At 46.7% G+C, this 12,157-nt stretch overlaps 1 protein-coding gene and 1 long non-coding RNA gene across 3 annotated transcripts in view; one reads left to right on the forward strand and one right to left on the reverse strand.

Annotated features, from left to right (window-relative positions):
* Positions 1-3,188, forward strand: part of LOC307093866 — a 71,349-nt gene extending 68,161 nt beyond the window's left edge. Inside the window, exon 3 of the long non-coding RNA XR_013813004.1 lies at positions 332-3,188. This is a non-coding gene — a long non-coding RNA (uncharacterized lncRNA). The remainder of the gene's footprint in view (positions 1-331) is intronic.
* Positions 1-9,464, reverse strand: part of SORT1 (sortilin 1) — a 60,523-nt gene extending 51,059 nt beyond the window's left edge. For both annotated transcript variants that reach the window (XM_079762160.1, XM_079762159.1), the window contains exon 1: positions 9,089-9,464. In XM_079762160.1, coding sequence (XP_079618286.1) covers positions 9,089-9,397 — 309 coding nt within the window. In that variant the 5' untranslated portion in view covers positions 9,398-9,464. The remainder of the gene's footprint in view (positions 1-9,088) is intronic.
* Positions 9,465-12,157: the final 2,693 nt, after the last annotated feature.

The following is a 12,157-nucleotide window of genomic DNA, read 5'->3' on the forward strand; positions in this document are numbered from 1 at the left end:
AAAGGCTCAGCACTCACCCACTGGGTTGAGGACTAACCCCTCACGCCCTCCTGCCACCAGGCTGGCTTTCTTCCAGACCTTGGGGCACACACCACACCAAGCACTCTCTGGCCCCAGGCCTCCGAACATGCTGTTCTCTCTGCTTGGGATACTCCTACTGGCAAAAAGTCTACTGATCTTCAAGTATCATTTAAAATAATTTCTCAGCAAGTTCTTCCTAATGTCCCAGACTAAAAAGACCTCCCTCAATTATTCTCCTGTAGCTACTTTATTTCTTCTTGGTACTTATGTTGATAATTACATATCTGCATAATGTCTATTCTCCCTACAGGGATCTTGTCTGCTGTGTTCAACATCAGTTCCCAGGACCAGCAGCCAGTACAATGCCTAACACGTGGTAGGTACTCAATAACCCATTGTTGAACTGAAGACTAACAATAGTAGTCTTGAACTTTTACTGGGCACTTATGATATGTAAGACACCACTGCTACTTTACAGATGAAGAAGCAGGCTCAGAGAGGGTAAGGAATTTGCCCAACATCACACAGCTGGTCAGTGGCAGAGCAACGATTCAGACTCAGGTCTGTCTGACTCCAGGCTGCACACTTAATGACTACTCTTTCCCAAGCACTGTGTGAGATAAAAGTGATGAAGGTCTCCTAGAGCAAGCATAGCCCCTAACTTAAAGGAGTTTATAATCTGGTGGGGGGAAACACTGAATAGATGACAGTGAATACAAGACAAAATACTATATAGTTAAGTGCTGGGTTACATGGTATAGTTAAAGGCTGTAGGAGAGAAGAGAAAAACAAGCCAGCCAGAGGAGGAACGCCCCCTGAACAAAGATGGAGAAGCAACACAGCACCTAGTGAGCAAAAGGGACTGGTGAGAAGGTCACTTTACCTGGAACAGAGGATTAACACCGGCCAGGAAGTGGTGAAATGTTTAAGAGATAAGCACGGAATAAAATAATTAGGTTAACATTCTGGTCTTCTATGCCTCCAAACAAAGATCTTGAGAAGTACCTACCACATCTCATTAGTATTTCTTAAAACCTCACAGAGGCCAGTAGACTGCAAAGCCACTTGTGGCTGCTCAGCTAAGGAACGAGGGTGAAATCAGCAAGGCGCCGTTTCAGAGCAGTCCGTGTAAAACCAGTCACTAACTCCAGTAAGCTAAAGCTTAATGAAGAAGAGAAATCGTTTTTACATTATATTAGTCTTGTTTTTTATAATGGTAAGTTCTTTACAACTACAAGTAAATAACTTCATATACTTAGAACTATCATAACCAGATGCCCAGGTACTGTTGACAAGGGAATTAGTATTTTCTCCTCCATCTCCCACAGCTTCAAGAAACTCACTTTGTGTAGATGATCTCTCCCCTTCACTGGGCCCCCTTTTTCTTAACCCCTGAGTCCAAACACATAAGTAGTATTCGTTCCTTAATCCAGGTTTGGTTCCTATGAATACCCATAACAACTCTCTAGAAATATAGCTAAAGCAAAAAATTTAAGCACATAACGAAGATATTTGAGTGTCTAACTGATAATGCATCAGCTTAATGGTGATAACCACTGTAAGATATCCTCGACAACTAAATGCACACTAAGTCCCACACTATCTCATTTAATCTTCACAATGACTCATTTGGTAGATGAAAAATATAAGGTTCACTGACATTAATCTGTCCATGGCCACCGCTGACATGTGAATGCAGGTCCAATCTGGGACCACGTTCCTTCCTAACCACTGCCTCCCAGAACTATACCCATCATGTGAACAAGTTAAAATTGTGATGTAAAGATTTTTTAAAAAGAACACATACGCTTCTGACATTTCTGCCAATCTTGGCTCACTCTCATTCTTGCCACCCCCGCCCAAGCCTGTCATCCAATCCTGCCAAGTGATAAAGCCAAATACATTTTGCCTCATCCGTGCCCTTTTATGCACATGTTCCTCTGGAGTTGGTATTTCGCAGGATCATTTGGCTGACAGTTGGGCCCCATGGACACAGTAACAGATTAACAGGCTTATTAAGAAATGACATAAATCACATGTATATCGTACATCAAGGTTTTCAAAACATTTCTTCTTCCAAGTCTTATAATCATGCATCATTTTATATGATGGGACCGTGAGGCATCGAAAAGGTAATTGAGCTCTGTTGAGGGTACTATGACCTTGGACAAGCAGAGGAGAATTCACAAGTGCATGCCTTACACAGGGTCTGTAACTTTGCCCTATCTCTAAAGCAAACACACTGATTTAAAACACCGCTACTAGGTAGGAGAGGGTAAAGGGGTATAAATGGAGCTGGAAGGAAACCTGACTTGGGGTGGTGAACACACAATACTATATACAGATCATCTATTTTAGAACTGTACCCCCTGAAACGTATAATTCTGTTAACCAATGTCACCACAGTAAATTCAATTAAAAAATCAACTTCTTATATAAAAACAAACCCCCCCCCCCATGAAACCCTTCCAAATGGAGGCGCGCCATGTTGGGACATGTGCTCCACCCCCAGCTCTTGGCCCGTAAGCAAGTTATTTAACCTCATCAGTTAAAGAGGCCTGACCAGCTAACCAGCCTAGTAATCTATGATTCCAACTTTAAGCACATTCTCAGCAAGAGTTCAAGCGTATCCTCGTTCACAAATATGCAGAAAGCAGTCTGTTCGGGGGCTTCACTGTCCTATAGCTCTGGTTTCTCTCTCCTGGGCTCACACTCTCCTTCGAGGGCCAGGAGGCCAGGCGTGCGCCTGGGGACGCTCCGCCGTCAGCGGACAAGGTGGCCGCCCGCCCTCTGTTCTGCTCTCCTCTCCCAGGACCACAGCAATGCCGACCTCCAGGAAGATAACGCTTTCGGCTCCCCATCTCCACCTCTGGCTGCTTCAGCTTCAGCCTCACGTCTAGCACTATCTGTTATAACACCTTCCCCAGTAAGTCCTAATGCCAAGCTCCGCACCTGTACCCCCGCTTTCCACCTCACCCCCCAAAAGAGCTGTCTTTTTTTTTTTTTTTTAACCCTCTCTCTATGTTTTCCTGGAAACCTTCATCATACTCATCATCCCTCTCTCCAACAGAAAATTTCCCTTGACCTTGCCCGAGCATGCCTGGGCTTCCTTATCCCCATGCCGTGACAGATCTCCCTGAGAACTCTCCACACCTCGATCCTCGCTTCACCCCTGAGGCCTTCCTAGACAGCACACTGAGTGGGTCATGCCTTCTCCGCAAATTCTTCCAAACTCTCAGCAAGCATTCAGTGAACACCGAAATCCTTCCGGGGCATCAGTGCGAATATCTTTATGTTTAACTTTGCTTGTGCACAGGCCTGGACTCCACCCAACGTAGTTCCGTAGGTGTTTCAATGAATGACATCTGCTTTAAATGCATGAAAAGACTTTACAATTAACAAAACATTTTGACAAATCTCTTTTGTTCCTCCAAATAATCCTAAAGCTGCTTATCTGGTTAAAAATAACAACAACTATGAAGGTGAGAGAAGTTAAGTGATTGTCCATGATCACAAAGCTATGAAGCAGCAGAGCCAGGACTCAATGTGTTTACTGAGACATCTCCTTTGAGCAGTTTCGTAAACAACATGTCTATGATTTGAATCCCTTGAACAAGCAGCAGGTACCAGATAAATATTTGATTTGCACTATCTTGTCTGGAAAGTACTAAAGTTAATTAAAAATGTCCTTCCCCGTTCAATTTCTGTTGGTCCTTCAGGGTGAACTTACTGTTGAACCAGACTTGCCAGTTGGCTCAAGTACAGTATTAGCACTTCATTTTTTACAACATACAGGAAGAAAAGAACAAAGCTCTTAACAAAAGCAAATATAAGAGAGATAGTACTCATAAAACCCTAGAAGGAAAGGAACATTCATTTTCTCCTGATGAAAGTAAACCAAGCCAGTGACTCACACGTAAGTTCTAACCACACAGGGCTGATTCTGCTAATGGTAAGATGATCATCTACTTTCAAACACACAAGCGGCCAGGACTTCCCCCCTCCAACCCCCGCCCCCCCCCCCCCCCCGCCGGTAAAAAACAAAAACAAAAAACAACAGTCCCAGTTTGAGCAAAGTACTTGCAGGAAAGAAAAGAACAATTTTACTGCTATATATCTACTGGGTTTGTTTTTGGACTATCCAAGCTAGTGGCGTTGATTGGATTAGATTTTTCAGCTGACAAGGAACGATAAAGTATTACTCCCCCCCCCCCTCCAAAAAAAAAGAGTCAAATGTCGTTCATAATTATATGAGAAAAAAATACTCCTGCTATCTTTAAGAACGCTCGTATTTCACTGAAGCAAGCTCTGGAGGTGGTAACAAATTACCGCCAGATGTGAAATCCAGGCTATGGTCAAGTTCAACTGGGAAGCAGAACAGCCCCAATTTGCTTCTAAATTTGGACTCAACCAATAAACATTTGTGATCACAACCTCTGGCCTCCTCTTCTTCGCTATGAATCACAGAATTATTTTAGACATTACAAATCTAGCCCAAAATTTCTCATGTTGTAGACGAAGAATTGAAGGCCAGATACTGAAATGCAAAACAGAAAATAAATTGCATTCACAGAAAAATTTCTCAGCAAAACACCACAGGCTCTGAAACGAAGACTTTGTTTTTTACTGCGGTTTCCTGAGGTTAGGGTTGAAGGTGGAGAGGGGAAAAATAGCCTCAATCCTTAAACATAACAGAACAAAACAAAACACCGCCACGTGTCCAGCACTCACTAACAACCGCCATAGGTTTGAAGGGTCTGTCTTGCAGAGTCATTCAACCCAGCTGGCTCAAAGCCACACATCACTACCCGACCCCCGCCTTACTGTGGTCACCATTACAGCAGTAAAAACCCTGCCTAGAACTGACTAGAGCTGAGCAGCTTGTTCCTTAAGCCCCATTAGTCCCCAAAACCATCTACAGGCAGATCAGTGAGGCCACAGCTAATGGGAAGAACACGTTTTCACCAAATTTTTTTGGGGAAAAACAGAAGAAGAGTAAAAGATGCAATAGAAACAGTGGTTACAGAAAGGGACTAAAAATGCCTGGAAATATACAAATGCAATATCTATTTTGTAATATTTTTGGAGCCATTGCCACACAGTCCTTTGTGAGAAAAGCTGTATTTTTAATTACCTGCCAAAGCTGATGGTTTTGTCTACCTTAATATTAGCTTCTAATCATATAAACCATCTGAGTGTCATTTCTCCAGCCTCAAAACTCAGTTCACTCTCTGTAAAGACAGAACTTGAGGGATAGGGTGGCTGGGAAGGGAGGGAGAGGAGGCAGCATTACCCTCCTGCTCTGACCACTACAACTTGGGGTTAAGCAGAGCCCTTCACGTGAAGATCACACCAGGGTAACCGGCCACTTAGGACCAAGTCGGAGAGCAGTGTCTGCAGCCACCCCCTGAGAATCCAAAGCTTGCTGGCAAGAGCTGACTGGAAACAGGCAGAGTGGAGAAGGAGCTGTTAATACCCTCTGCGAATCTGACGTGAAAGACCAGATCAAACAGCAGGATGGAGAGCCTATTATTATTGGATCATTACAAAAAGAAAATTGGCATTAGTGATTGGCCAGAAGAATAAGCCTTCTTCCAATTACTTCCACAAACAGACAGGAGACTCGGATTTCTAATTAAATATCACTATGCACAGAGTCAAGTATTTGAGTCAGCAGAGGAGTCACCCAGTGGTTACACTGCTTTCCTTTGAGCCATTTGTCCCATCTGGCTAGCTCTCTACCTTCATCCCAACCAAACCTCAGATGAAGACGAACCTTTGCCCGGATAAATATGCTTCATCAAACGTGCTGATATTTCTAACTGAAATCCCTAGTGCCTAAGTCATTTTAACATCCCTTCTGGGTCAAAGGTCTGATTACTATACTGACGGGAGTAGGATCAACCAGGACCAAGAAGGAGAGCCTACAGAGTTCCTATTCCTTGGCCCCAAATCGAATGGACGAAATAGGACTCAAGAGAACTGAAGGGTGAGGGTGGGGGTGCTGGGAAAGGTGGTATAAAGAGAGGCTGAGTATTGGAATAAATGAGGCAGTTAAAAAGGTTTGGGAGCTCAAAGCACTGACCTTCAGATTCCCAGTGACCAAGACCCAAAGGGCTCAGAGTGGCAGCCCTGGAGCCTCCCTCGGGCACCTCCAGTGCTGTCAGCCTGGACGCAGCCCGGCCAGCACCAGCAGACAAACACACACATCCTTCTAGGCACCCCGCTGCACACGCCTCTCCACCGGCCTGTTTACGTAAGACATCAGATGCTCTGATGTTGGGTACAAGTTGGAAGTAATATGTAAAGAAGTAGTTAATGATAGGAGCAGAGGGAGGACAGAGAAGGAACAATTCCTGGCTTTATTAATCATCAGTTTTAAAGACACTGTCAAATGGTCTGAACACAGGAATGAGAAACGAGATTGTCAGCCATCGCCGAAACTCTGGCCAAAGCACGGCATCTGTTTCTTTGAGGCAGAGTTTCATGCCTAACCACAAAGGGTGCTTATAGGGAGCATGTTTTGAAGACATCCAACTCAGCAACCAACATTAATAAAATCGTCTAGGCACGCTCACTTTATCTCAAGTACAACCTACATGGCGTGAGCGCTCCAAGCACTCCAAGGAAAGAACCAGTTAAAAGTGCGGCATGAAGCGTTTGGGGTTAAAAGCAGGAGGAAGGCTATTTATCGAGTGTAAGAAACGAGTATTTATAAATACGCACGCACACTTGTTGGATTTCATGAGTGAAGAAGCCTGAGGTTAGGTCACTAGGGCACAGGAATGAAAACCACTACCATGCTTCAGTTCTGCTTTTGCTTCCTTAAGATTAAACGCCGATCTAGTCTCACCAGCCAGAAAAGCCACAGAAACGGATCCAGGGGATCCGCTAGACCTTCGGAGGCTTTTCATTCTCCAGTCAGAGTACCTTTCCTTTGGGCCTCGGCACCCCAGCATCTAGTGTGTCTTGAACATCTGGAGGGTCTTCACATACATTATGAATTAACGGGCTTGACACAAACAACAGTTATAACAAGTAAGAAGAGAACCAAGAACTTTTGATTTTTCTTGGGAAGTGAATCCTGTCATCTTATAAAAAAAATGACTCTAAAGGCACTTTCCCAGCTGTACAGAAGTATACAACATCGCGAATAAAAAAGCAGTTCTGGCATGCTGATATTTTTACTTCACTCTGTTTATAAAGGTCCTAAAATACTACATCTCTTCAATACAGTTCAGGATGATTTATTGTGAGTTAAAAATACAGAGCGAAAAAGCAGAACAGAGCACTGCATGACAATTCCTGGTAAAGGAGGTGGCTCGCTAAGAACTGCTTCGCTCATCCTCTTCACGTATGCATGTTCCAAGGATAGCATCTCTGAGGAGACCACGATATTTTTGTTTTGTTTTGCTTTTATTTACTTTTTTCTTTCTTTTTTTTTTTTTTTTTTGGTGAGACCATGACTGATTAACAATTGCAAAAATAACAATTTAAAATTAGGTCACTGGAAGAAGACTGAAAAAAAAAAAAAAAGCTAAAACAAAATCACTGGCAATAGTAGCCAAATAAAATGAAAACTAAAGTTTCCTTACTTACCTACCAGACTTCAAAGAATAAGGTTTCACATCTGCTCCTGATTTGGCCTAAGAAACCCCCAAGCCAGTTTTATCAACCTCTTGCTACAGAAATCAATGCACTACAAATGACATATCAATTCCGACTCATCAGGGAAGACTTCCACTGAGGAATGAACCCAGAAGTAGCAGCAGATCCTGTCAACCAGGAAAAGAATCTGAAACATGAGGTAAGAACACTGCGTCCAGGTGGCTCAGGAAGGAAGTGGTCCCGCTGTAAATGAAGCATCTGTGTGGCCAAGACTTTCTCAACGCCACTGCATGGAGGTGGAAGTCTACAAATTCTCCTCCTGGCCCCTCGACAAACAGGAAGACTTTCTAGTACTCATTCCATCCTATCTGCACCCAGCCTGTCCCACCCGTCAGCACTAGCTGGCCACCTTCCCGCAGCTGCTGCACGGACCGCAGTAAGCGGGCTTACCCCTGCCTGCCTGTGCCGTGACTGCAACTGCCCTGGGTCTCAGGTCTGAGAATGCGGCGCAGGGAACGGGCGGAGCCTGGGCAGAGCCTGGGCAGAGGGGGATTCCACTCACATGAATGTGGCTGTACAAGGCCAGGTAGCTGGCCACTCACCTCTGTCCCATGCGCCTCTTTGTAAGAGGAAGGGATATAACTGAGAAAACATATTAAATTGAAACTATGTTATGCAAAGGTGGGTAGCAACAATTAAATTATTATTTCTGGAAAAAACACGAGGAAGATGCCCAAGTTGCACGGGAACAAGGAGCCAGGACATTCCTAACAACTGGCTTTGTCAATCCAGTGGGGCACAGGGTTGAGCTGCTTGTCTCCAGGGACAGGACTGCCACAGTTTTCTAAGTTTTCCACTAGGACCGAGCTCCAAGCAGATCTACGACGTGTTTCTCAGCTGCTGAAACCCGTGTTACAGGGCACAGACTTCCTGGTCAGAGCCCAGTGCCACCAGGGAAGGTCAAGCCGAAGGCGTTTTTAGGAGAGGTGACATCCATTCCATCCCCCCATTCCCAGGCTTGTTCCTTCCCTATGCAAACAAGCTGGGTTACCTAAGCGCGGCTCTGGGATTTCTGACACCCTACCCGCCCGAGTGCCGACCGGAGGGCACACCTTGGAGTCTGCGCAGCCCAACTTTCCGGCAAGCACTTCAGGCCCCGGCTCCGCCGCCTCCCCGCACGGCACGGCGCGACCGGCGCCGACTGTTTACACGGACGGAAACCGCCCCCCTCCCGGGGTTTGACAACTTGGGGAAAGAACGCCGTGGAAGGCTCGGCCGGCCTGCCCTGTGACGAAACAGCCGCGCGAGCCGCCGCGTCCCGGGGCCGCTCCGGGGCCGCCCCCGCCCGCCGCTGCTTCGGGGCCGCGGCCGGGGTCCCCTCGGCGGAGATGCCCGGTGCGGGGGGAGGGGGGGCGGCACCTCACAGTCCCGGCGGCGCCCCGGCCCGGCGCCCGCTCACCTGGTGCGTGTTGTTGACCAGCCTGGCGACGAAGTCCGGGATCCGGCCGCAGTCCCGGTCCGGGTCCTGCGCGCTGCGGCGCCAACGGCCGCGGGGGAACGGGCCCCCGGGCGCGGCCGCGCGCAGCCCCCAGCTCACCCCGACGGGGCCGCCCCAGCGCGACAACGGCGCAGCGGGCGGCGGCGGAGCGTCCAGCCGGTCCTGGCCCAGCGCGGCCCGCGGCAGCAGCGGGAGGCCGAGGAGGAGGAGGAGGCCGAGGCCGTGGGGCCAGCGCGAGAGGCCGTCCGCAGCTGCTCGGGGCCGCTCCATCGCCGCCGAATGCCGACGCCGCCGACACCTGCCGCCCGGCGCCCGCCCACCCCGCCGGCGCCGCGCCACACCCCCAGCCGCGCGGGCGCTCCTTGGATACGCGCAGCGGGCCCGGCCGCCCATAGGCCGCCCGCCTGTCCTTCTTCCCTGCGCGCTCCTCATTGGCTCGCGTCGCCTCCGGCCTCGGGGTCCTGGATTCGGATGCCAAGATGCGGGACTGATTGGCTGGAACGTGGCAGAGACGGCTGAGGTCATCCCCCGCCTCGCCCGCGGCCCCGGGCCCGACTTCCAGAGTTGGCAGCGGCTTCCCCCCGCCCGCGAGGCTCCACGCTCCGGGACGCCCGACCCCTCGCGGCTCCCTCAAGTTGGGCTGGGTTAGTCGCCTCTCCCCCAGAGACACCCCCAAAATTCTTTGGGTTGTGGCAGCGCCGGGAAAATCTCCCCAGGGAATCCCTGAGCTGGCTCAGCTGGAAAACGGGGTTTGGTCACGAACCGGTGCTTCAGGTTTTAAGCTTTGTCTACCGAAGCAGCCGCCTCGCTGCCAAGAAGGTGAATGCGAATTGTGTGGGCGACGGCCTCGGGGGGAGATAGAATCGGGGCGTTCGTGACGCAGGCGAACTCAGAGTACCTCCACCGCGCATGGCCTCACACTTACCTTGTCTTCTGCACGGAGTTAGGCCGGAGGTGGGGTTTACCTGGAGGTAGAAAGTAGCTTAGACATTGGGGGCAGGTCAAAGCGGGCAAGACGACTGCCCAGTGCCTACTTCAGGCACGATCGTTTCATCGATGCATATTCATCTCTGCCAAGGCGCCTAACCCTGCAGAGTTCGTTTGCACAACTTTGGTTTTTCAGTGGATGATGTGCCCTAAATTAGCACCCCGCCCACAATAAGGAAAACAAAACCCTTATGCTGGCCCCTTTATTGCACGAACTGCACACATAACTTCCAGAACATGCAGTCCAGGTGAAACCAGTTCTGAACCTTAACCTTAACTGATTCCATCTCTTCAGAATGTTTGCTAGAAGTTGTTCAAAAAAGGCAGCAAATAGAAAGATACCAAGTATGCAAGACGTCACCCCAGATAGAGAAAGCTGCTAAAAATTACTTTTAACTACAAACTGGAGGTAAACCCAAATGAGAATCTATTCATTGTAGGACAGAATGGTGCACTGCACCCAACCCAGTGTTTACAGTAAAATCCTTCTAGTCACATTAATTTGAGGACAGAGATTTACAAATTTACATTTTTCCCCAGAACCACAGTAAGACGCGAGAAGTGAAAAACATTTTTTAATGACATCTGAGCAGGATGGGAAATCACTAGAATATCTTCCAGGTTCTCAATTACTGAAATGACAAGACAAAGCTCGCCGAAAACGTGAACATGTTCCTTTCCATCCACCACCATGTGTCACATTATTTTTCAAAATACTGATTATTTTTTAATCTATGACGGCTATGGAGTAGATCACAAGACAGTCGGTTCCAGCAGCATGTGATTAGCTGTGGGGAGAAGAGGGGCTATACAAGAATATTTCTTTGTTTAGTGACACAAAGATGAATCGTCTATTGTCTTACAGTCTGAGAAGGAAAAAGCCAACTCAACGATGCCATCTCCTGGAGAAATCGCTAAATACACTTACACTTTTTAACTCCAAATACTAAGTTGTTGTATTATCTATACCGTCACTTCTTAATATATAGCTTTTAGTTATCATTATATGCTTCCAGAACATATAGTGCATTCCTCAAAACTTATCAGCTGCTAGGGACATGGTACCTTGTATGCAGCACTGAGAAAATGAGTGAATATTGTTTTAGTATTTCAGTCCGACACAGGCACTAAATAATACAAAAGTTGCCCTGTCAGATCTCCTTTGTGAAATAATGCACATAAAATCTTACCTGACTTGCAGGACTAAAACATGCAAAGTTTCTCCCAGACAAACTTTATCACAGAAAGATGAACAGAAAGCAGTTAAGTATCGCAAAACCATTATTTTTCCTAGTACTAGTACGATAATTTCTTTGTAAATTGGACACAAGAAACCTTGTAGAACATTTTAAATTTCTACAAAAACCCTAAGTTGTATCTCTTTCAAGAATGCTACAATTCTATTCTTTCAAGAATTCTATTTGAATTGTAAAGGGTGTGAAATTTATTGTTTCAGCAGTTGTGTAAGGTACAAATACCCTGCTCAGGCACTGCAGGCTGAAGCTAAGAGACACGCTAAGAGCTATTCCTTAGTATTTTTTCCTCTACATAATACATGTGACCCAGAGACACAACTTTCACTTCTCCCTAAAGCATGTTTTGTCCATTTCCACATGTTCTGGGTAGTGAAAGTCCATTTCAAGTCTCAATGAGATTTCCCTATAACTGAGCAGATGTCTAGGCTGCAAGGGACATCACTGTAAAATCAAGTGTTGATTATTTAAAACCAGAAAATCTGAGTTCAAATCAATTCCCAACAGCTTAATTTTGTTTCCAGTCCCACAGCCTCAGATTCTTCACCTGTTCAGTATGATAACATCTACTTCATATGGCCATTTCTGAGGCCCCCATAGACCAGTTCTTTAATCTCAACCAGTCTCCTATAACGGCAGCTCTACTGGGGCAAGTTCATAGTACATTCCAAAGTGTAATGTAAACTAATTCTGAATTATGTCCTTCTCTCTTCCTGATTTCTAACTGATTGCCAGTGAGGCCAAGATCATGAATTCAATTCTTGTTTCTTTCTTTTCTTTTCCATTTTTT

The sequence above is a fragment of the Cnephaeus nilssonii genome (genome assembly GCF_951640355.1).
Source record: "Cnephaeus nilssonii genome assembly, chromosome: 21".
Lineage (NCBI taxonomy): Eukaryota > Metazoa > Chordata > Mammalia > Chiroptera > Vespertilionidae > Cnephaeus > Cnephaeus nilssonii.